This window comes from Rhynchophorus ferrugineus, unplaced genomic scaffold (genome assembly GCF_030347505.1).
Source record: "Rhynchophorus ferrugineus isolate W39M unplaced genomic scaffold, kcgeb_rfMv2 rfM1, whole genome shotgun sequence".
NCBI lineage: Eukaryota > Metazoa > Arthropoda > Insecta > Coleoptera > Curculionidae > Rhynchophorus > Rhynchophorus ferrugineus.
Genome location: NW_027472580.1, coordinates 34,445,685 through 34,472,451, shown reverse-complemented (window position 1 = coordinate 34,472,451; position 26,767 = coordinate 34,445,685). Strand labels below are relative to the sequence as shown.

General features: G+C 36.5%; 1 protein-coding gene across 2 annotated transcripts in view; it reads left to right on the top strand.

Moving 5' to 3' along the window:
* Positions 1 to 26,767, top strand: part of Sema2a (Semaphorin 2a) — a 1,190,156-nt gene that overhangs the window by 823,314 nt on the left and 340,075 nt on the right. For both annotated transcript variants that reach the window (XM_076419451.1, XM_076419450.1), the window contains one exon: positions 11,758 to 11,845. In XM_076419451.1, coding sequence (XP_076275566.1) covers positions 11,758 to 11,845 — 88 coding nt within the window. The remainder of the gene's footprint in view (positions 1 to 11,757; positions 11,846 to 26,767) is intronic.

Sequence of the window (26,767 nt, the reverse complement as noted above, 5' to 3'; positions counted from 1 at the left end):
GAATAAGCGAGTTGGACTGGTTATGTGGAGGCTGCCTCTGGGCTACCCACTAAACCCCACCCTATCAGCTGATCCAATGACCCTAACTGATACTTCTTACTGTTAGTAAGGAGGGTGCCCGTAATCGGTAACACCGTTAAGAGGCACAAGGGCCAGGCAAGGACGTGGCGTCGTTATCACACCACGCAGCTTGCGGTACATGAGTTAATCGCTCGCCGGAGAAGGTCGAGACAATTAGGAGTTAGAGCACGACGGGGTAGTGTCGGCTGTGATAGAATAAGGCTACGAAGAGCCGAATGAGTTATTGGCCTGAAATATCGGCCAGCTCGGTAATACATCTATTGTCCGAGAGACGAAGAGTGGAGAAATATCTCGAATAAACCTCGGATATTAAATCGTGAACTTGGGGGACGTCTGTTTCTCTATGAATTTGATTGTTCCTGACGAACCATGGGGCATTGATAATTCTCCTGAGAATTTTGTTTTGAAACACTTGGAGACGTTCCACCTGGCTAGGGGAGACGTATTTTAGATAGACACTGGAGCCGTATAGGACGACTGATCGAACCAGCATCTTGTACAGGAGAGATTTTATAGATAGAGGAAGCCTGCTGGCTCTGTTGATAAGCGGGAACAGCAAATTAACAATACCTTGACCTTTATGGAGGGACTTTTGAATGTGGGAATTCCACCTAAATTTGCGATCGAAGACAAGACCGAGATAGGTGGCTTCTTCTGACCATGGGATTTCTGCGTTCTCTATTTTAAGACGCGAAATGCTCGGTGTAAAACGCTTCTTGTGGAAGAAGATGGCCTGGGTTTTCTGTGGGTTGACCTGCAACCTCCAGAAATGTAACCACTGGACCGTCTCATCGAGTTGTTTTTGGAGTCTGCTTCGGATGTGCGGTGCTACTCTTGAAGAAGCAAAGTAAGCAGTGTCGTCTGCGTAAAAAGCAGCCTCAACTTGTGGTCTCCTAGGGATATCTGAAAGAAAGATATTAAATAGAGCGGGTGCCAGTGGGGAGCCTTGTGGAACTCCTGCATCGATGGTTTTCCGGCTAGAGAGAATATCTTTAATCTTCACCTGGAACGATCGTCCTGACAGAAATGATTTGATAAGAGCTGTTAGGTCATCAGGTAGACCTAATCGGATGCATTTCGCCACTAAGCCTTCGTGCCAAACCTTGTCAAAGGCTTTGGTTAGGTCCAAGAAGACCGCTCTAAGTCTTTTACGTCTGTTAAAAGCACAGTTGATTTTTGCGGCCAGCCGATGGGCCTGATGAACGGCTGAATGTTTGGCGCGGAACCCGAATTGCTCATCTGGAATGATATTGTTTGTCTTCGTAAAATCATTGAGGGCATAAAGAATTGCTCTTTCAGCCAGCTTGGAAATGGAACTTAGTAGGCTTATAGGTCTGTAGTCAGAAGGTGATGACTTAGCTCCTTTTTTGGGGATAACTGCGATGAATGCATGTTTCCATGTGGATGGAAAGTGTTGCAGCCTCAGAATGGCGTTGATGATATTACTTAGTTCGGCGAGCTGCTTGTAGGGAAGATTTTTTAGTTGGACTATCGAAATATTATCGAAACCCGGGGCCTTCTTATTCCGGATCTTGCTGATCATTTGAGTGAGTATTTTAGGAGTGACTAGATGGTTTAAAAGATAACTCGGAGGCACTTGCGAACGAACAGAGTTGGAATTCCTAATGATTTCGTCGTTGTCAGCAGAGTTTATATTTGTAGCAGGAGGGAGGCGTTCCATTTGAGCCTCATAGGTTTTAGCGAGGAGCTCGGCCTTTTCGCGGTCGGTGACTGCAAAAGTTCCTGTCTCCGCTGACTTTAAGGGGGGTATGACGTTTTGCACCGTCCCCACGAGGCTTTTAGAGAGTCGCCAGAAAGTTGCGGGGCCATCCAGTCTTTGGTCCGCTAGAAATGAGTTCCATTTCTCGGATCGCCAGGCTTTAATGGATTCCTTCACTTCTCGTTTTACTCTGTTGGCCTCCCTTTTGTCTGCCGAGTTGAGGGTGGCACGAGCTCTGCGATAGAGACGATTTTTGAGTCTGATCTGTGACTTGATGCCTTCAGGAACTGGCTCACTTTGAGAGTTTGAATAAGATGGAACTTCGAATGATGAATTGTGATAGGCGGACTGGATGTCTCGTGTTAGCTTCGACACGGCACGCTCGAGTTGGTCAGGTCGATCAATCTTCGGGATTGGACCGGATTCCAAGAGAATTTCCTGATATCTCTTCCAGTCGGTTTTCTTTCTGGCCTTGAAGCGAGGAATTTCGATTGCACAACAATCCCCGTGAGTTAATATAATCGGATGATGATCCGAATGTAACTCGTCGAGAACTTGTACATCAGAAGGACGATTGATATTCTGGAGAATGAAAAAATCCAGAAAGCGTCGAGTGCCCCGTTGTCCAATAGCGGGGTGATGGGTAGGCTCATCCGGCAGGGCGAGACCAAGCCCTAAGTTTGCACTCAGTGCTGCGATGTCGTTGCCTGCTCGATTTGCGCGCTCGCAATCCCACATGGGATGGTGAGCGTTGAAGTCTCCACCGATTATTTTTGAGGTTGGGCCGTCAAAGAGCGTTTTGAAGGCAGACGAGTCATGTGTGGAGCATTTCCTGTACAGAGAGGTGATCGCGATTGGACGATCCTGAGTTTCCACCTGGATAGAGGTGGACTCGATATTTGGTGACGATACAATTGAAGGCAGAAGGTTGTGTTTAATTCCTTTTTTGACTAGGATAGCAGTTCCGCCACCGCGAGTTGGGATACGGTCATTCCTGTAAACCGTGTAGTTTAGAAGGGAAAAACGATGAGAGGGTTTTAGGAGAGTCTCCTGGATAAGTGCTATATCGATGTCTGAAGACGAAAGAACGAGTTCCAGCTCCACTTTTTTATCGCGTAAGCTGTTGGCATTCCACGACATGATTTTAAGAACTTTGAAAGCAGCCATTTTGACGAGTGGACAACTGCTGAAAGCTAGATGGGAAAGGGGGGGTTGCCGCTTAGGCGGCTACATTGGGAAATAATTGTTGGGATTGAATGAACTGCAGGATGCTGAGCATCTGCTGCAGAGTGAAGGTAGTTGGAAGACCCGCTGGCAGTGCAGAAGGTTGCATTGGGGCAGGGGCTGGGATATTGGCGGGAGCCGCCTGGTTGGAGGAGGCCAGCTTTTGAGCTAACCTCCTGCCTCCCTGGTTGGTCCACGCAGAGTTTGTGTTGCCGGAAGCTTGTCTGGATTGGGTTTGTCTAAGATTCCTGGGAGCAGGTCGACAGCTACAGCCTGTGTAATTGGCTGTGTGTGGGTCTCCACAATTGCTGCATTTAGGTGGCTCATCGCGTACCTTGGTGCACAAACGGGTTTCATGGTGTCCGGCGCATTTGACACACCGGGGAGGCGCTCTACAGCGAGAGCTGGAATGGCCAAACAGCTGGCAGTTGTAGCACTGCACAGGCTGGCCGTTGCCTCGCTGAAGTTCGACTTTCACGATTGACAGGCCTATTTTGGTGAGATTAATGATGTTCCTTTCTTCGTTAGGAACAACGACCTGGATTATGGGAAGGTCTTCGCCTGATTTAAGTTTCCACCTTTGAAGAGATTTTGGGTGGAAACCTTGCAAAATAAGGTGTTCTTTGGCTTCGTCAACCGTTACAATCGTTGGGATGTTGCAGATGATGACTCGTATTTCCCTTTCAGAAGGAGGGCAGAAGGAGTGAAATGCGTATTTCCGGTCTTCAAGAAGCTTGGTCAGTTTGCGGAAATCGTTCGAAGTTGGTACAAATAAGCGAGTTCCGTCCTTTCGGCTTAAAGTTGCGGTAATTTCTATTGAATTATCTTTCGCAATTCTAAGGATTTCTGAATATTTTTTCGTGTCACGAAGAACAATGGGTGGAATTTTTTCCTTTCTTGGAGCAGTGGTTGGATTTGGGTTCGCCGAAAGAGTTGGCATATGTAGTGCGGTTGGTGATTGTGAGGCAGTTCCCGAAGTGTTTGGAACTGTGGTAGCTTGAGGCGATGTATTTAGTGAATTAATAGCCTGGCTACTTACCTGAATTGGCTGGGTCGTCTTGACGGCCGCTGGTTTGGGCGTTGGCTGGGTAGCTGTCTTAGTTAGCGGCTTGGTGGACGCTGATCTGACGGCATTTCTGGAGGTTGATGGTTGCGAGTTAGCCTTAGCTCTCTGCTGGATGGGTTGGGTAGACGGCTTGGCAGCCGGCTTGGTTGCAGCTGCATGTCTAGCCTTATCGACGGCCTTCGACAGCTGACTTGGTTGTGGTGGGGTGATCCATCATCCGGATCTTCATTTTCTAGCGGTTGAGGTGTGATTTCATTTGTTGTCTCTGGAGGTTGATGTGCTAACTGCGCCGGGGTGGGTTTAGTAAGGGCGTCTTGCAGCATCATCCGCATTGCGGAGAGCTCTTCTCCTTGCTTTGATAGCAGTATTCGCAGTTGGGTGACCTCAGTTTTGAGCTCTGCGTTTTCAATTTTTAGGTACTCGATGAGTTCATTACCTCTCATCGGGGCATCGTCAGGGCTATCATCGGCACATTTGTCTGTTGTTAGACGGCAACTTTCTGAAGGCGGTGCTGGCTCTGGCGTGTGGGACGCCATTGCCCCGCTTGTAAAACGCTTTCCGGCGTTTACAAACGTTAAACGTTGTCTGTAAATGCGCCTTTTCGGCGCTTACAGACGCTTTTTTTTTTTGAAGTAGGCACTGGTGGAAACGTGATAATGGATCGACCGTCTTTGAGAAAGTTTCGGGTAATTCTCGGAAGCGCAGGTAGGTTCGGCGGACCGGACACGACCGTTCTCTTCGAGAGCTAGCACGGAACTTGGTAGAAATGAAGCATGAAGAATGAATAATCTGTACTATATTTTTCAGCCTCCTTATTAGTATTATACAGTATTTTTTATAATAATTTTTCATGCCTGTTTCTAAAAAATACATTTTTTTTATTATTATTTAATTAATACATTGTTACTAGTCGTTTCCGTCTAACCTACAATTTATCTTTATGCTAACTTAAATCTAGGTATATAACTAGGAGGACCCATCGGCCCTATCTCAGTCTCTGATGAAATAATGTTTGTACATGTCACTGCTGTATTGTTTATTATAAGCACCTCAGTAAACAACACTACAGATCAGAAAGGTTTGATTCTTTTGAGTCTGTGCCCTGTTCTGGTGGTATCCAAAAGTTGCAATATTTCAATATTTGTATGAGAATGGAGTTTTTCCTCATGCCCCCTTGCAGTTCTTTTGATTTATTGACTGACTGTGGGTATCTGAAGGTCTCAGGTAATCAGTCCTATAGTATTTGCTTGCACCCACAATATCCCTCAGGACTTTGTTCTGAAAAATTTGTATTTTATTTATGTTACTCTTTGCAGAACATCCCCATAATTGATCTTCTTATGTCTATATAGGTTTCAATATTTGCTTATATAATAGCAATTTGTTATGTACTGATAATTGTGATTTTTTTCCAATTCCAGTCCAGAAAAAGTAAAGTTCCAATACCCCAGAAGGCGAATCTGCAAAAAATACTAGCCCGTCCAGTCTGCTTTTTCTTAGCACAGGTGTGGAACAGGTACGTCTCTGAGAGACAACTGAGTGCAACTACTTCAAGTGTTCCAATCCAAAATAGTCCACGCGTTACTCAATGCCCCGTGGTTTATGAGGAATCTCAACACTCATCTCGAATCAGGCATCCCGTTCGTGGAGAATTTCAAGAACATGCCCAGCGTAAGGTTCTCTCTAGGCGCCTACGACAATCCCAGTCATATCCCAGAATATCTGTCATAATATACTCCACTATCCCGAACCTAAAGCGACATCAGCAAGAGACCATTTGGTCCTAGCTGGTCATTCTGGAACAGGAACAAAATATAATAAAAAAAAGTAATTTCCTCTCAAAAACGTTACTAGCTCTTAGACTATCGGTGCAACTGCAACTCGCAAAAAATATTTCCAAAAGAAAATCCAACAACTTAATATTTAATAACATCAATACTTAACTTTCTAACGCACTTTACTGACATGATGGGACCTCCATTATCTCATTCCTATTCGAAGTAGAATAAAACGAGGAGGAAAAATACTGTCTATTTACAAAATGAATTTACAAATTATGATAGGCAATATATTCGGTATCGTGTGACTTGACTGTCCATTGTTTGAATAGACTATAAGCTCACAGAATATGTTATAATGGCATAGTATTTGATTGAAAAAAAATTTGCACAATCTAACATTTTATAATCCTATAAAAGCCGCAATCTTTAATTTGCATTTGGAGGAAGGACAAATTTGCATGGATAAAATCCAGAACTGGCGAGACTTTCCTCTCCGGACTTTGTTTTAATTAAACGCTGCAGTTTGTTTGTTTTTTATTCTTTTCTTTCTCTCCTTTAATTTCTGATTGTCTAATTTTTTCCGGGGTCCCAACACGCAACGTGGAAAACCAAATTTCCGTCCGGTCTGAGGAGAGAGTTAAACGAAAAAAAAAACGGGAACAAAACCAACCGAGAAAAACTATATCGAGAGTTGGGAAATCGTTCGCTCGGGAAACGAAATTAATTAAAGTACGGTTTCGGCAGAGGCGAAGAAAAACTATTTAAATTAAAAATGAGTCTCTATGGTGATGGTGAACGCGAAATGGTCGAACGTGGAAGCGGTCGGATCGCCGGAAGTTCTATTGGAGTTGCGCTAATTGCTATTTTAAGATGCTTTAATCTGGACCCGTACCAATTGCCGAGTTTGACTTGGACGGATTTCGGATTCTAATTATTTCCCGATACATTCATAATTATGTGGTAATTAAGTTTTTTCTTATATGTTTCCTTCGGTCTATAAAGTTAACAGGTTATTCTCATATAATTATGTTATACTTCGTCTTTTACATTCCCCGAGTTACTTTAATTCGATTTTATGAACAGTTTCGCAAGAATGTTGAGCAAAAACAGACATCTCCGACCGACAATATCTTAATTGAACCATATGTTGTCTAAACTTCGTTTGGAGAGTTTTGTTAATCGCTTACGACTGTAATGATTGTTACTATAAATACAGTTTATATAGTAACTTTATATTAACTGCCTCCACTTTTCGGTATTGTTCTTGTTTTTGGTCTTTTCTAACTTATATGTTTTCTCGAGCATTGGTTTTAAATTAAATATTAAAGATATTACTAGATATTAACCTTAATATAACCGTGTTCAATAAGTATTGTCATTGAGTTAGATAAACTTGGGCTAGGAACAATAAATAAAAGGCTAAATTTTTCTCTAATCATGTAAAAAACTTATTTAAATCCTTACAGTTGGAGAGACATACTACAGGCGTGTAAAATAAAATTAAATACTCTTTAAGTTCCCCATTTCAAATGGATGCAACTGTAAATGGATTAAACACAGAACCTGAACTTAAATATAGACTTGAATGCCAAAAGATATTGCAGGGGTGCATTCGTGTATATATATCTCAGCTTTTTGATGAAGTATGACATGTAGGGCTGCAGGTTAAACTAAAAAGCTTCTCGTCATCCGCACTTGAAGTCTTATCTTATAGATATTACGTTTACGATAAGATGACGAACACAATAGAATATGCTACCATCCGATCTTAGACTTGAAAATAAACAGATATAGAGTAAAATTTAGAATTAATTTTTTATGTTGTGTATAATAGAATTGTCATCAAAAATACTTATTGCCCATTGATCAGATTGTTGCATCACTGACGGAAATTTAAAATAAAATAGAAACATTATTTTATGATACCAGATCAACAGTCAGCAACAGTCCCAATGCTGATTTATGGATTCCATGTCTCAAACAATATAACACAACACCCCAAAAGTTTTTGGTACGCTGAAAAGATTATTTGATGGATTTTTATAATGCTGTTTGAAAATTGAAAAATGAATTATAATAATACATGTTTTCAATTATTCTATGTTTTCTTAAGATTAAGAATTATTTCAATTGTTAAGAATGTATTAACCATACGAAAACACAGAAATAGATCAAGAACTAAGTTGAATCTTATCTTCCATGTTGCGCAAATATAAGTTGGGCTGACCCATGAACATGAACTTGAATGTGTCTACCATCAAACATAGAATTAAACATTTTTATATATCTTATTTACATTACTAATATGTATGGGTAATAACCCATAAAACCATAATTTAGAAAAAAATATGTTTTTATTGAGTATATTTTGATAACAATATCATTTTTTGAATCACCAATGTAAATTAAACGACCTTTAATAAAATATATCATTATTCGCCCTTAATAGTAAATGACCATACAGTAGAGTATGCGGTTACTACACTTCCTGGCGATACTAGAGCGTTGTGAAGGGGAATACATCCGGGGGATGGGGTTAATGATAATATAAGCCACCATAAAAGTTCAGTATTATTCGAAATATAATAAATTGGAATCAGGGCTCAATAACGCAAATGATTTTTTGATCCAGCGCAGTGAACGCATTCGCCCTCGCCGTGTCCAATAACAAGACCAGCTAACGGCCATTATTGATGGGTTTAATAATGTCGCGGTAGAAGAGAGCCCCTTTGGCGGCCCCATTGTGCGAACGCAGCGACCATTCGGTTACCCGCAAACGACTGCGGGGTAAAAGCGTTGGGCCCCTCACGGTCAAGTCACGTGACTGCCCGGGGTTGACACGACGCGTATGACGCTGTTCAAGCCCTCGAAACGTTCGCCAAATTTATATGCTTGTCTTGATTGTCGCTAAACAGCGACCAACCGATCGATAATTAGCCGGGAATTTGTCGGAAAGTGAATCATCATCATTGTGTGCTTGTATATATTTTGATCACCGATATCTATTCATTTAACCTAACCTAAAAATTCGATGGTTTTGACATTTTCCTATATAAAATTATAATTTTCGTTCTATTTACTATCGCTGATTTATTTAGTCTAGACAGACCCCAATCATTGAACGATAAGCAGTGCGTCTTCGCCTTCGCATTACTTTTCTCGTTTGATTGGAAGATATCTGCCAAAGTCCATTAAACACTTTTAGTCATATTAATAAGAAAGAACGACCTGGAGAACCACAAAGACCAAGCTTAAACCGCCAAAGAGCTTTCAGAGCCTACACTGTCTGCAAGAAATGATTCGGTTTAACCCATGTACATACTCAATTATTTGTATTAATAAACTCTGAGAGAATAAGCATGTTGAAAATTTGAATTTATTTTTCTTTGTATATCGCCACGTATTGGAAAAATTTAGCCACATAAAATTAAAAAACTATAATCAAATATATATTACGACATTCAAAAAAGTGGTAACAGTTGAGAAAACGTTTAAATACTAGCAAAGGTAGTAACATGTAAAGTTATGATTAATTTTTGTGAGAACTTTTAAATTAAATACCACCTTTGAAAAGTCTAACATATATGAATAAATGTACACATTTTAATAACTGTAAGTCTTGTAATTGTGTTTGCCAAGTGTATAAAAAATGGGAAAATTTTGAATAAATGTATATATATATATTTTTTTATTGACTTTTTTGATCTTCTATGTCTCTCCATGTTTGTTCAAACCTTTTGAACGTTAAAACTTCTTTCACTGTAGTTTCTTATTATGTTATTTAAAAAGGGTGCGATGGTTTAGAATTAAACCAATTATTATATGATTGTTACTTTCTAAATATTAAAATAGGATGAAACATTATTCCATTCCTTTTTTCACACTGCCACTTGTCAATTTAGAATTATTTCAAATGAATTGGTTGATACAACACAGGATCTAAGAATTATCCCTCTATTATCACGAATATAGAAACAGTCGAAGCATGCATGGGCCCGAAATAGTAATTATTATTTTCAGTTTTGCGACTATAGACTGTTTCAATTGTTTCCAGTCGATAGTTTCCGACGCTAATCAGAATACAAGTTACTACAAAACTGAATCTGATGTCACAAATTTCTTTTGATATTCACCAGGTAGGGAACAACAAAGCTAGGGCACAAAGCCGATTCCTATGTGGGTAGCAGGTGCGGCCGTTTCGCGATAATACCGTTTTATGCACCATTTTAGGGTTTATATTGGCAGATGGGATACGAGTCGTGTCGTTTAAACGGGGGACGGGGACCCAGAGCTAATGGTGGTAGCGGTGGGGGTGGTACATACACTCACATACGAAGGTTAAGTCGTCTCGGTACAGCTGTATCTTCCCTGTTTACGGTTTTCCGGATCGGGGAACGTGAAGCGGGTGGTGCCGGTTTGTCTTAAGCTGGCGACGCTAAAATGTTAGACCGCGGATTGGAGCGGTTTAGTTGGATTTAACCAGGTCGGATCCACACCGCTTCAACCATAAAACCGTAACATTTGTTTTGTTGTATACCGCTCTATTACATTTTCTGTTTTAATTAATTCATTAATATATAAAACGATTGCCCTTTATATGTTAATTTGATAAATTTGTGCTTAATGTATTTATTCATTTAAAATTTTATGTTTTTACTAACCTAATTTTTATCCAATTGTTAGTAAGAATATATATTATATAAGTACTTTTATACTTTTACATTTCCGACTTGGTTGGCTTAGTGGTCACGGCTGCAAGACGGTCTTCCAATGTTGCGAGAGTTGCGGATCGAATCCTACTGGGGCATGGTCGTAAATTTATGATTGTAACTGTTTATAATTGTGAGCGTCCAAAAGGCAAATGTACAAAATCCGATTAGGAAAATGATGAAATGGCCAGTAACCAGGCTGGGTAAGACTGGAAGTCTTCTGGAATGATTTCTAAATTGGTCACTGGCTAGTCCGTAAGTTTAATGCCGAGGACCGTGGTTCTGAGTCCACGTTAAGCAGTAGGTCCCATCCAGATAAACCACAGTTGTTAAGCCAATCAACAATTCATTAATCTCGTACTAAATCTACGAACTATTCTTCAATAAATCGAACTGTTTTTGTAATATTTTCTCATGCTTTATTAGACCAGATAACATTCTTTATCATCAGTACACCATCAGCGACTTTTAGGTAGGTTTAGATTGTTTAGGTATATTTGCTATACTGTTTTGAATTTTGAGTTCATTCATCTGTTTGTTATTGATACATCAAAAACTCACCAAATCATTAAAACTGGCGACACACGGGCAGTATTACTGATATTATACTAGATGACCAAGTGAATTTCGTATCAACTTCATTTATTTCTAGGCAGGCAGGTATTTTGTCAGGTCTGGTGACGATATTATCACTGCCAAGATAGATTTCGATCCAATTCTATTTTGAACATTTTAACAAAGTTTCGCTTCATTGCTGGATTGTGAGCACAACGTCTATCAATTGCCGCATCCGGATTGTACATAAAATATTTTTAGGAATTGTCGATAGTTTGTTAAAATTAAACTTTGGTGACAATGATAACGGCGCTTTGTATACGTGAACAAAATTATATATTTCCTTTGTATATGAAAGTACCTTGGACTTTGGACCGCATATATATAACAAAATTTTATTGTAATTGGTAACAACTAATATTGTGTAGTTTCTGGATAATTAGTTAGTTTATACAAAACTTGTATAAACAAGACCAATTTATTTTTATATTCATAGATAGTTGTAAATGTATCTACTTACCCTCGTAACGCACTAACACACCAAAAAGATCCATCTACGATATGTTTTCTTTACTTTGCCTTTGACTTACTGACGTTTATTTATGTTTCTCTTTTTTCCAGACCATGTTCGAGAATTTTCCTGCGGCATGATGTACTATCGCACGTTTCATCTTGACACCAAGAGAGATGCCCTCTACGTTGGCGCCATGTAAGTTTTTTCCACCCGTAAATTAACTTTTCTTCTTGTCCATTCTCTCTCGCTCCGACGCAATTATATAACTAGTTGGAGAAGAATGACGAGCATAAACCATCAGTCATACCCGGATAGTTTTGTTTCTTGTTGCCTTTTTGTTTTCCGAATGTTATAAAGGAAATAGAAAACAAATAATTCAATATTTAATAAAAGAAAACCTATTTAATAACAAAAACTTTAGTTTTCATTGTTAATTGTAATTACTTCCCTGTATTCCAGAAAGAAATTACATGATAATAATATCTATATTATGTTCTAATAACAATAGCGGCATATTTTATATGAGATCAGTATCTATTTAAACCTACAATCCACGACATATCTAATATCTACGAAATTGTTCTTAGAAAATTACTTAAAGCTCATAAAAATATTCAATATTTCTGTCAAAGTCACCATATAACATAAAGTTTCTTTCGTTATTGGGAAGATTAAGATTGGGTTTTGCCTAAAAGTTAACTTAGTAAAACTGCCAATGTATCAAATTCCACAATAGTTCAAGTTAAATTTCCCAAATTAGGGAAAAAATTTTGTTGATTCCCCACGAATTCCCCTTAAAATCATTTTAAGAAATGAAGCAAGTCTCAACCGTTTAAATCGTTTTTTTATCTTTTCATAACATAAAGTACAGTATAATATTATGAAATATAACGTTGTACTTTTTCCATATTTTAATCGCAAGTTTTTTTCTTGGTCCTTTTAATAATTCTCATTAAAGACACCACTGTATCTATACATAGTTCTCTGTTTTTAAATTTTTAATGATGCTAAATTTTCCCTCAACCGATACATTCAAAAGCAACAGTATCAACAGCAGGGACATTTACCTTTCCATGTTCTTTTAAATTTTCCAGACTTTCTCCAGCCATTAATCCAATATATATTTCGATCTAAACCGAGTGTCCGGGATATCAGAGAGACAATATTAAATATGTTTATAAAATTCTTATTTTTATTTCCCAAAATACCGTTTTTATAACATCTGCCTTTTTATTGCTTTAGACCGTATTTTGAGTCCCTGGTCTGGTTTTTGGACACTTTATTGTCACTGCAAGGCCTCTAATTTACTTGGAAAAGGAAAACCCGCTACAAGTAAACTGTTGGTTCCAAGAAAAGGCGTTTGCCAGGTACCCTATAGTTTCAGAATGGATGTGCACAACCCACAATCTACAAAACCTTAAATAGGGCGAACTAAGAGGTTCGCAAGAATTGTCCATCATAAATGGCACTATCCCCTCTCTAAAGAGAAAATACTTCCGGTCAATTCATCTTCTGAAGAGCATAGTCTCCCCCAGAGACCTTCAGCTCTCCATAAAACTCTCTTCTAAAGAAGCTCCAGGCCCAGATGGTATAACAGCAAACCATCTGGAAAACTTCACTAGCAAACAACTATCAGAACATTATCAACTCCATTCTGAGGTTAAAGCATTTATCAAAGAACTGGAAAAATGCGCTAGTCGTCGTCATTCCAAAAAAGGATGCCAAGTCCAATCCATCTGACTACAGCCTGATTAGTTCACTTCTTCCAAACTTGCCGAAAAAGCGATATTACACGCTTTTTTACAACTTCACAGACGCATTCCACATAACCCCGAATGAACAATTCGGCTTCCGTGCCAAACATTTAAGCCTTCATCAAGCCTAATCTCCCTAGTAGATTCATACTTTCTTTCAAGTGATGATCGGTGACGCAGTATATAAACTAATATCGATCCATATGATCGAATATAGTTCGTGTATTTTATAGTGTTGCATTGTATTATAACTGTATATAGAAGTAATTTAAGTAATTAAGAATTAATTTACTTTTATTTGAAGAAAGATACCCAGGAACTAATAGATGTCAGTTTCGTGCACCACTGACATCTTTAAGAACAACTTATTTTTGACCTATTGAACTAGCGTTCTGGAAGTTATTTGCGAATCAAACAATTAATTCAATATGGTCCTTCTAGCCGGATAGAAGTAGCAGATATCGAATCAACACCTAGTAAATGTGTTGAATTGCTGAAGTCAGCCGTTAATGCCGAATACCGTTATTAATGAAATAATCAAATCGTGTGAAAATGAACAATAACGTTTTGAGAGGGTATTGAAATTTGGAAGTTTGTTCGATATTCGTAATTAACCTAAAATGTTTTGAAATAATTATATAGGTATTTGGAGTTCTTGTAGAAGTGTTCCGACCCGAGCTATTGATATTGCATTTACGATTAAATCAGTTATCATTGACAAAACCCCCATTTCCCCCATAACGCCAATCCGCAATAAATTCCCAATCAACATGAGATTCCGCGCATATTGGGGAATCCCAGAAGTTATCAACGCTGCGTGAGATACGCCTATTACCAGTAACAGCTTTTCTGACTAAATATAATACTAAACTGTCCCAGTGTTACGTAAATTTGAACTGTCCTAATGTAAAAACTGTATTAAAAGGATCTTCCACCGTAAAAAGTAGATTTTGTTGTTGTTGACTGCTTCTTATTTTGGATTTAAAGATTTAACATTAAAAAATAAAAAGAACTTTACAAATACTGAAATAAATCAATTAATATTTAACTATGAACATGTTAGATTATGTATCAATTTATAACAATCCCTATATACGTTACCAAAACCACTAATTATATGGACGACCAGAAGTTAAGGTAATATTACGTAATAAATAAAAACGTAACAGTTCTAATAACACAAAGCCATTTAAACGTTGGCACATTCATTCATTTCCGTGACGGTTATCAAACAAACATTGATATTATGAGTTTCTATTAAACGGTCTCAATTTATTAAGAGCGAAAAAAGGCATGCAATAATGTATACACTATTCACGTAAATGTATTAACCTAAATATATTCGTGCTTGTATTTGTTTTGTTGGAAAATATATTAAGCCAATTTCAATCTCTTGTTTTATTGTCGTCATTTTATTACGGACCTCTTTAAGAGGGTCTAGACTCAGCTAAAATATTTATACAGTTAATTAAAATATATTGTCAGATCCCATTTCTGCTATCACAATACCAAAGTTAAAAAATATTCTAAATATAAGACCTGAGATTAGAGGTAAAAAACCGTTATCATTAAATTTCAATAAGTATTTTTAAGTAATGGATAATTTAATTTGTTTACGTAAAATTTGATATCACAATAGATTTGTTGCTTATTAATTATACGTAAGGTATTTTACCAAAAAAAGTAAGTTCTATAGTCTATCCAAATTGGAACGCTTAGCTTAAATTCTTTGTCTCTAATATTACGATGAGAGGTTGATAACAAGTCTTTTAAAATGAAATATGTTTTTTTCGATAAAAAGTGTGTTCAGAGTAGACGTTGATTTCAGTGATGACCTCTTCATTTAACCCAAATCTTGTACCACTCAGCCGGTACTTCAGGTTTTAAATCTGGAAATAATCACAGAGGGCTAAATCTGGAGAATATGCTGAATGGGGCAGCAACCCTATTCAGCATTAGAGTGGGTTCGTAACCCAATTTGTGCTTTTTTGCTGTGGCGGTAACAAATATGTGTACGCGTGCTTTGTCTTGATGGAAGAACACTATTTTCTTCACCGGAAATGGTCGATTTTGCTTTGTATCCAACAACTCTGAATGATCGTCAGTGATCATTTTACCCTTTTCAAGATAATCGACATGAATTCTACTGTGTGCACACCAAGAAACTGTGACTATAGCTTTGTTGGCCAGCAGACACAAACCCATTTTATCATGTATCCATATTACGAAACGGCACGAAAAAAATGAGAGAAAAAAAAACTAATATTATCATAGTAAATCTGCAAACTAATATGTACCTTTTTCTCGCAATTAATATTAATATTTTTTAATATTATTTGCAACATTTATTGCATAATTTCTTGTCCTTCTTCTTGTAAGTATTATAATTATGTGATTTACCATCTGTTCCTGCAGATCATAAAATGTTGAATTGCTCCATTATTTAATGCTGCCCATGAATGCTCTCCTCCATTTCATCTATCGAAATGTATATGTGCAAAATATTCTTTAACGCAGTAAGAATTTTATGCGTCAGGTTATACTGTCTACTCTCTTTTACTGCAAAAATGTAGGATTCACCGAGGAACAGAAATAGTCATCACTGCAATAAAAATCATAACTAGCATCCTGCACTGAATCTAATAATACTATTTTTGAGTTATAATACTCATTACCTTTGCTAGTTTCATCTATTTTGTTCACCATACCACGGGAATCTTTTTTGGATTGACAGCTTGCTCAAGTACATTATTGTCAAATACAATGCAATGCAATAAATTTCACAAATACCTAACACTCATTTGAAGAAATAATTCCAGCTATCCATCGTATATATGAATATTTATCATTTTGCTCTATTATTTTATTAATTAACTGATATTATAGTAAATCTGCAAACTAATATGTACCTTTTTCTCGCATTTAATATTAATATTTTTTAATATTATTTGCAACATTTATTGCATAGTTTCTTGTCCTAAGTATTATAATTATGTGATTTACTGTCTATCCCTGCAGATCATAAAATGTTGAATTGAAAATATTCTTTAACGCAATTTAACGAGTTTTATGCCTCAGATCATACTGCATACTCTCATTTATCGCAAAAATGTAGGATTCACCGAGGAATAGGAGTAGTTATCCCTCTATATATATATATATATATATATATATATATATATATATATATATATATATATATATATTCATGTGATCGTCAGTGATCATTTTACCTTTTCAAGATAATCGACATGAATGATACCGTGTGCACACCAAGAAACTGTGGCCATAGCTTTGTTGGCCAGCATGCACAAATGAGCTTTGATGAACCTTCATCCGGAGAATCCCATTTTATCATGTATCCATATCACGAAACGGCACGAAAAAAATGAGAGAAAAAAAAACTAATATTATCATAGTAAATATAATAACTAATAAATCTGATAACTGATATTATCATAGTAAATCTGCAAACTAATATGTACCTTTTTCTCGCATTTAACATTTATTGCATAGTTTCTTATCCTAAGTATTATAATTATGTGATTTACCATCTGTCCCTGCAGATCATAAAATGTTGAATTGCTCCATTGTTTGATGCTGCCCATAAACGCTCTCCTCCATCTCATCTATGCAAAATATTCTTTAACGCAGTGAGAGTTTTATGCGTCAGGTTATACTGTCTACTCTCTTTTACTGCAAATTCACCAAGGAATAGGAATAGTCATCACTGCAATAAAAACCATAACTAGTATCCTGCACTGAATCCAATAATACTATTTTTGAATTATAATACTCATTACCTTTGCTAGTTTCATCTATTTTGTTCACCATACCACGGGAATCTTTTTTGGGTTGACAGTTTGCTCAAGTACATTATTGTCAAATACAATGCAATGCAATAAATTTCACAAATACCTAACACTCATTTGAAGAAATAATTCCAGCTATCCATCGTATATATGAATATTTATCATTTTGCTCTATTATTTTATTAGTTAACTGATATTATCATAGTAAATCTGCAAACTAATATGTACCTTTTTCTCGCATTTAATTTTAATATTTTTTAATATTATTTGCAACATTTATTGCATAGTTTCTTGTCCTAACTATTATAATTATGTGATTTACTATCTCTCCCTGCAGATCATAAAATGTTGAATTGCTCCATTATTTGATGCTGCCCCTGTATGCTCTCCTTCATTTCATCTATCGGAACTTATATGTGTAAAATATTCTTTAACGCAATTTAACGAGTTTTATGCCTCAGATCATACTGCATATTCTCATTTATCGCCAAAATGTAGGATTCACCGAGGAATAGGGGTAGTTATCCCTATATACATATATATATATATATATATATATATAAATTCTATGTTAGAAATACAGTTAGTGGACTTCTCTTTATTTCTACGTTTTACAGTTGAATCAATGCTATTTTAAAATATTATATTCAGAAATATATGAATATTATATTAATGTGTAAAATAACATAATAAATATAAAATACCATAAAGTATAATATAGCTAAGCTTAATATCAATTATTATGTATAAGATGGATTATATGTTGATAAATACTTCAGAAAACCCGTACGTATACTGATTGCCAATTTTCAATGCAACGAAACATGAAATTGCCAACATAACTCACTCACATATAAACTTATTCATGAAACCTCGCCATAAAAAAGATATACGCCTCCTAAATCACGGCGTACATTTCCTTATTCGTTTCGTTTTTTCCTCCTTTGAAAAACAATCTGATTTAATTAAAGGAGATATCGTTCAACATCCGCAACATCTCCATCCCAACTAAAACATTAATATTTATGGCATCTTGAGCGTCACAAAAAAAACCGAGGAAAAACAATGTTGATTTGACGCAACGACCGACGACTTTGAATATAAAATAACACCACCGACTCCGCTCCCTTACCCCTCGCCCCTACGTGGATCCGGCAACCCGCAACGTTCCTCGGCTTTTCCGTTTTTCACTCTATAACGTTACTTTTAATTAATGCCTGCATTATTCATGTTTCACTTCGACCTTTTTTAATTAAATACTTATCGTGCTCTGCTCGTCGATCTTGGGAGGTATCCGACCCCCCACTACGCATTTTACGCTTTTCCTTCGTCGTTTCGCGGGGGAAAAGCGGGCGGCGGCGGTATTGGCAGAAAAGTATGATTGACAAAGGCGCGTTTGGAAAACGATTTAGTCGATGGAAAAGATTTATTCGAAAATTATATGGAAAAATACACATTCGGATTTATATTGAAGAGAAATTTAAGTTGGGATTGATGCAGATTCGGGAGGTGCTTTAGGACGCACTGTTACATAATGGAATATTTCGCCGTGTTGAATTTATATAAACGGGATTTATTAGGTGACGCTCAAATATATGTTCTGTCGATCAAATCATATTCCTTATATTTGGCGTTTTCAACGTTCAGTTTAGTGTTTTTAATGGGTTGAGTTTCGTTTTTAGTTCGTTTAAATTTACTATTTTTTATATATTTGAGATGTTATGATTGGTATGTTATTTATAACGTAAAATTAGTGGGTGCGATTTAATAACTATATAGTGTCCATTAGGAAGGTTCATATTTTAAACTTAGATTCGTTGAAATCATTATAATTCTGGATCCCTCCTACCGACCTATAAGTTTATTACCTGTAGTCTCAATATTATTCCTCCCAATCTCAATTAAGTTTTATTCTTGAACATCAATTTGTTATTCGTAATAAGCCGCAACTTGTAATCCAAAAATTACTGTTCTATAATGACGCTTTTGTTAAAGAATGGGGGACTCACGGGGTTGCTTCTTAAACAAAAAGTACTTCCCCCTCATGCCCTCTTTCATCTACCAAAATATTACTCCTCATCTAATTTGGAAGAAGCTCATACTTGCTAAACGAAACATCTTGGACCGAACGTTTGGGAGACTAAATCAAATATATCGGTTTGTCGGACTCAAGGTTATCCTTACAAAACAAGGTATTGTTATACAATATCAAATCATAGCGTTCAATCAACGATTCCAAAGCAAAGTGCTAATGAAGTGATGCAGATGAAGTAATTCAGAGTGTTATTTTTAATGACACCGTATGGGCGTTTTCACATCTGCCGGCACCGTCACTACACCGACACGGCACCGTATTTTGTTTTTATCATTTTCATTAGTATTGTCCCATATAGAAGACTTTGATTCTACTAATTCAATTAGTGGTACAATATCGTATTTAAAGCTAGACAATTTCCTCTTTTAACCTTAAAAATATCTCTGTACACAATACAAATCGGCGCCGACACGCCGTTGCCGGCAACGGCACGATACCGACATATCGGCGAGTGTGAAAGGGTTCCATTTGTTTACGTGAGATGGCACCGTCATCTGCCGGCACCGTCACTACACCGACACGGCACCGTATTTTGTTTTTATCATTTTCATTAGTATCATTTCATTATATGGGACAATATATAGAAGACTTTGATTCTACTAATTCAATTAGTGTTACAACATCATATTTAAAGCTAGACATTTTCCTCTTTTAACCTTAAAAATATCTCTGTACACAATAAAAATCGGCGCCGACACGCCGTTGCCGGCAACGACACGATACCGACATGTCGGCGAGTGTGAAAAGGTTCCATTTGTTTACGTGAGATTACGCGTCCACCGATATCGTTGCCGTGTCGATGCCGGTAGATGTGAAAACGCCCAAAGAATGTCGGTGCTGTAAGTGGACTTCCCAATCAGCAAAATGTGAAATTTAAACTGGCTAGACTGTTTTCTATCATCCGATTAATTTTAGAGGAAGAGGTACTGAAGTTGATGCTTCGATGTTTCAGCAAATAAGTCAGCAAGAAAGTTTTTAAGAGAATGTATTATCTTCTCTGGCAAAAATTTGAAAAAATAATTCCATTTTTTTTTTGCTAAGAAACGAAGGCTTAATGTCATAATATTCAGTGATGGTGCTCATTTTCAATTAGAAGGTTATGTAAAGACAGAGAACTGCAGATAAAGTCCCGCAACTAACCCAAAAGAAAGACGTCAAAGACTGTAAGGCGGTCCGAAGTTTATTGGTGTGCTTTATATATTTACATGTTTAAAGAAGTATGTAAGAATGGATGGAAAGTATTTGAAAGGTAAATTATACACACATTATAAAGTACTTTTCTTCAATTGATTATTGGTATAATTTATAACATCTTAAAAGTAGAACATTCCCACTTGGCACACTATCTTACCTCTATGCCAGATGGCCTTATATTCAACTACGGAGTTCTTAGTATTCTAACTATTATTAATGGGGTTAATAAATAACAGATATAATATTTGGGTATATTAATGAATGTGTATGAATTATTAATATTTATTTTTATTTTAGCAGAAAAAATTAGGCCTTTTATTATTAATAAATAGCACTATTACATAATATATTATCCATTAATTTAAAATCAAATAAATAGAAGCAGCAATTCAGCTTCAAAACAGAAATAAAACAAATCAGTGACAAAAATAGACCATCCGTTATAGTTAATAATCGTCGAACAATACTATCTGATATTCAACAAACGCAAATGTTTCTTTTTAACGCTGATACCGAATCATCTATATATATATATATATATAGAACATATTAATATATAGAACAAGGGCTGTTTATAATAATGTCAAATTGATGCTCTTAGTAAGGGACAAGAAACTGAAGAGACATTGAGAAACTTTTAAAGGCCACGTATAATAATTAAAGACAGAACCCTAAAAATGTAAATGTAATCAATAAAGCAGCAAGAAAATTATGATAATTAAAAGTGCTTAATGAATAAATATCCAAATCTGCTATATGTATATATATATATATATATATATATATATATATATATATTTGTTTATTGGAACACTACTAATATTGGGCTAAAATTAAAGAAAGAACAAAGCCAAATTAACTGCAACTTGAAACAAAATTCAATCTCAAAAGATCATTAGCATTTTATTAAAAAAATAACATAAAATAACAAACATAAAACTAAAATAAGAATGTAAATTAAAGTAAACAAATTTGTAGCGATTACTCTTTTGTTCTGTAACATATTTCTCTTTTGACAGTAACATATTAAAGTAGAGAACTCATTTACTCATTAACGTTGATTGTTTGTTCATTGATATTGATACAATATATTTTAGTTGAAGTATTGTTAGCTACTTTATATATGATATTCATATATATTCCGTATAGATTCTAACTAAAAAAATGCCTTGTGTTTTGAGGCGATCTAAGAAGCAAGTTTTGATATTGGTAATGCTTTTCCGTGTATATTAACTAATTCTACACAATATAAATGGACTTGATCAAAGTTTATTGCTATAACGAACTTTTGTGGTCTATGCTTTACACAAGCGTGTTAATTAGAATTAATAACGATGTCTCTTGGCCCGTTTTGGATCCTTTACTACTTTTTTGAGGAAGGGTATAATTTACTGTCCCGATGCTTTTGAAACAACTTTTAGCAATCAATATCAAATATTGTGATTTAAGCATATACATTAAACAATTTTACGTTAATTCTCTCGTAGCATCTTCTTTTGGAAGACTTAAATCAACACAAACTACTGATATTAGTAACGAAAACTGTTCTTAAGTAGTATACTTAACTTTAAGTCTCTACCATATTCGTAACTAAGTTGTTGGTAGTAAAAAGAATAATAGTAGTGGCTTTTAAATTGCACATATAGGCATTATTAACAACCTAACATCATCATCATCATCAATACATAACCAAAACTTAGGGATGGTGTACTTGTCAACCAATATACCTGTTGGTGACCCAGGACTTCGAATATTCGTCACTAATTCTCACCACAGCTAGTCCTATATTTCTCAGATCACTTTGTATGATCTTGATTAATTTCTTTTTCGGTGCTGTTCGCTGGGTCTTCCACCTAAAAGGTCTATTTCGCCACAATGTTCTGTAAGAAATTCCTTCCTTCCTTTCGACAGACATGTCCAAACTATTATAATATGCGAATATATCATAAATAATAATATGCATCTCTGAATTTTTTCAAATTACATCTTACAGTTTGGTCTATTGGCTTGTTACTTCAACGTTGCTACTTTATTCCCCTTTAGATTTTAGTCTTTTCTACATTCACTGACAAACGATATGGCTTGCAATGCGAACTCATGAAGAATGCTAGAAGCCTTAATGTCCGTACCAGCGAATATACCTCTATCATCGCCATGCCTGTTTTTTAAAACATTTCGCATAATTGATAAATAATCTACTACGATGTTGAAAAGCAGTGAAGAGACAGCATCATCTTGGTAGCCATCTTGAATCTCAAATGAAATTGGCAAATCATTTCTCAGTCGGGAACAACTAATAGTACTATCGTAAGATGTCTGATTAAGTTTGATAATTTTTAGGGGACCTTGTTCAGCTCCCAAAGCTACCCAAAATGTGGGCCAGAGTATACAGTCGAAAGCAGAGTAAAAATTAATAAAAACTACAATAGCACATCACAATCGAGACGTGGTCAACTATTTATGACCAATAACAAAGTTTATTTAACAAGTTCAAATTTACGGTTCTCAAACATCCATACGAAAAGTTCCACTACTTTTTCTGTAACCTCACATTAATAAGAAGCAGAAGTAAGAAGATAATCAAAGCTTCATGATATAAATTGCTGATCCTTATAAGCATCAGTATCCGAACAAAAAATAACGGGGAGCGTAACTACCAGACAGCATTTCTGTCTATTTAAAGCTGTAGGCAACCTTGGCGACTACAAGCCGTGTACTTAAAAAAAGGGGTGGTTTTTGTTAGGCGCCTCACTCCGCGTTGTCGAACCGAGGAAAATCTGATTAAAAACGGAGGAAGGCCGAAGCGGGTCCGTGTTGTGCACGTAACGTTCCGTATAATTTATTTAATTTTTCACGGTCGGTAGTGAACCTTTACCGATGACCCGACGGTCGCCGTATTAAAATTAAGGCAGACGGCGATTCGATTCGCCTATTGGGAAAGCACGCATGATGGATGAACGGAGAAAGGAGTGTTTCGAAGGGTAAGCGCGTATACAAAAAGGAAATAGCTCGTTTGCGTTATTTAAAAGGGAAACAGATTCCGAATTTCGGTGCTTATTGTACCTGGTTTGCTATGATCGTTAAAGAGTTTTAAGCAGGCTTTTTTATTTAGGAAACCATTATAATATCAACTATTATATTTTGATATTATTATTTTTTATTTGTTTACAGCATTTTCGATATCCTTATTATATTTTACGCTCTTTTCCTGTGAGTATTTTTCTCACCACCGCATACTGTCCCGACGCCATTCATAACAGACTTTTTTTTGTTCTGGCCTAAAACCAGGTGTATGCATACCTGGCCGCGGAGACTTACCCTGGAGTGACAAGTTGGACCGGGTTATGTGGGACATTAAATTTGGGGATATGGCACCCGCTGATCGGGCAGCCGTTATTGGGCCCGACGACTGGGCGATTCTATTGATTCGCGAACTTGAGTTAACACACGACTGGATGGAATTGGATGTTATGACTGCAGCGACGGATGAGGTCGTTTCAGCTTGGAAAGAGTAGAGAGATTAGCGGTGACACGGTGTTAAGCTCCCAGCATGTCGACCAGTTCGTTAACAAGCGCGTTTTCAGAAGAATATGAGCCGAGATGTTTGTGGAATGATTGAGATATGAAGTGCTTGATTTCTGGAGTTTCCCTATGAGTTTGATTATTTCTGGCAAACTATGGAGCGTTTTGAGATTCTCCTGAGGAGCTTATTTTGGAAAATTTGAAGCCGTTTTACCTGGTTGGGTGTAATAAACTTGAAGTAGAATTAACATCTTACATTAACATTAACATCTTGTAGAATAAGCATTTGATGGAGATGGGAAGTCTGCTAGAAGGGCAGATCAGATAAGATAGCAGGTCCTAGTGGAGACGTAGTAGTGACGTTATCCAGCGATGGTATTATTGCGGTGTCGATCTTAAGTTGCGAGACGCTCAGCGCGTAACGCTTCTTATGGAAAATGATGGTCTTGGTTTTCAGGGGGTTAATATGCAACCTAATCTAATCTAAACCACTTGACCGCATGATCTAGTTGCTTCTGTAAAGGTTCATCAATTGTAACTTCGAACCTGGCGGCCGTGAAGAAAGCAGTGTCGTCAGCATAAAACGCGAGGTCAACGTGCTCTTTTCTTGGCAGATTTGAAATAAAGAGATTAAATAAGGCTGGGGCCAGCGGGGAACCTTGACTTAACAGACTACAAGCCCAACTTAACCAGGCTACCGCATAGTATAAATTCTGTCGACTACAGATTTATCCGATTTTGGCGAGTTCCTTGCATACGGCCTTCAAATCGATCGAATCGATCTAAAGTCAGGTTCCAATAGTCAGCATAAATTCAACACGCTATCTGCAAAGGCGATTGCGTGTATAGCCTCCTATATCCACCACCCTGCAGAAAAAGCAATTTCTCAATCCCCCAGACAGCGTCTCTGTATAAAATTTATGGTCCGATTTGTCTGTCTTTTTGGAGCATAGGTGTGGTACAAGTACGTCGTTGAGGGATAACTTGTAAAACTCCAGATGTTCCAATCCAAAAAGTTCCTGCATAAATTGAGTAAATGCCCCATGGTTTGTGAGGAACGCTTCACGAACATGCTCAATGTGTAGTTCTTGGCACCATATTTCAGTCAGCTGATTAAAGCCTTATCCAGTCGTCATTCACGGTAGATGAATAAGATACGGCTGTCCCAGTCGTATCATAAGGTCTCTGTTGCCCGCAAAATTAAATCTCCCAACATCAGTAAAAAAGCAATTGGTTCTTGCTAGATATCTTGGTTGTGTCAATTTTTTTTGCGTAGAAGGAGGTGCTTTATATTTTGTGCATAGATTGCAGATATTGCTACGTGCATTGACTATACTACAATTACATGATAGTATCTGATCATATCTGAATTCTTTGGATTTGCCGATAACATCTGATGAATATGCTGTGTTGTCGTTATGAAATAGCACAGTTCGTTCCTAAATATATCATTTATTACTCAATTACTAAGAATAATACATCACTGCATGGTGCACTAATGGCTTAGCTATTCGATATAATTCGATTATATTCGGTGGTATATTGTTTCTTGTTTTGAGCCAGTTAAAAGTCGAATATCACTAAAATTGCGTTAGCATAATTATGATAATAAGAGTCAGGCTAGTTTATTAATTGCGCGTGTTCATCATTTCACCAACCTTATGACGTAAATTAACAGTTGTAATTCCTGTCGACATAAGTTTGCCAACACAAAGCAATTAGTTAATGATTTTCATTCTTTATCTCGAGTGATATTAATCAGAAACTGATGTTCAGCCACAATTGTCATTAAATATAAATAACGCCTACAAATTTTGTTTTCATGTGGCGGGTTCTATTAAAAAAAATAATATAGTCGAACGATACTTCACTTTTTTTTCACCTTTTATTCACATTTTCACGTCATTTTGTTTATATTTCCATATATAATTCATTGCAATAAAAAATAATTAATAGAATTCTATTAATTGAAATGTTCCATCCAAAGCTGAATAAAACCTAGACTAGACGAGCACAGCTACAGCTTCGTACAAAAAAATACCTCAATGTATGTGGAAGATATAACATCTGAATAACTACAAAGCTATTTTTCTACAAATATTGGATGAGATTGATTAACTCAGAACGAGTTTATTATTTTTTATTTCCTACTTGAACTTGAGCAACAGATCAATAAATTATTTATAAATATTATTCTTTTATTGTATATAACAACAAATACATCTAAAGAAGTGTTTGATTGGAGATTATTTTGTGTTTGATTGATGCTTGAATGTACTCTGATCATTCTTTCAGTTTATGCTAAGATTCATTGAGAAAAATTGATATAATATATATTAATCCAAATATTTTCGATCATTTTCTAGCAATTTTTTAATTCTTTTAGACAACATGGATATACCATGTCGAAAGAATGCTGTTAGTGGGTGCGACAGAACTTACAATGTGTATAGCTTTGCATCTGTTGCTCATCATTGGTGGACTTTTTTGCGAAAACAAGTCGAAATGCTGACTATTATGCATCAGTTAATGGTATATTGAGCAGAGCAAATGATAATCAGATATCGCTATGTGTCATAACTTATATGAATAAATAGAACTGAATGAAATGAATTGAATAGTTTACTATATCTTACTTGATGGCCTTGAATATTCCGCTTCGCTATCAATGTGCATAACTATACTAACCCATAGATCCAGTTGTCATTGTCAATTATAGTACGTCACAGAAGACTCTTGA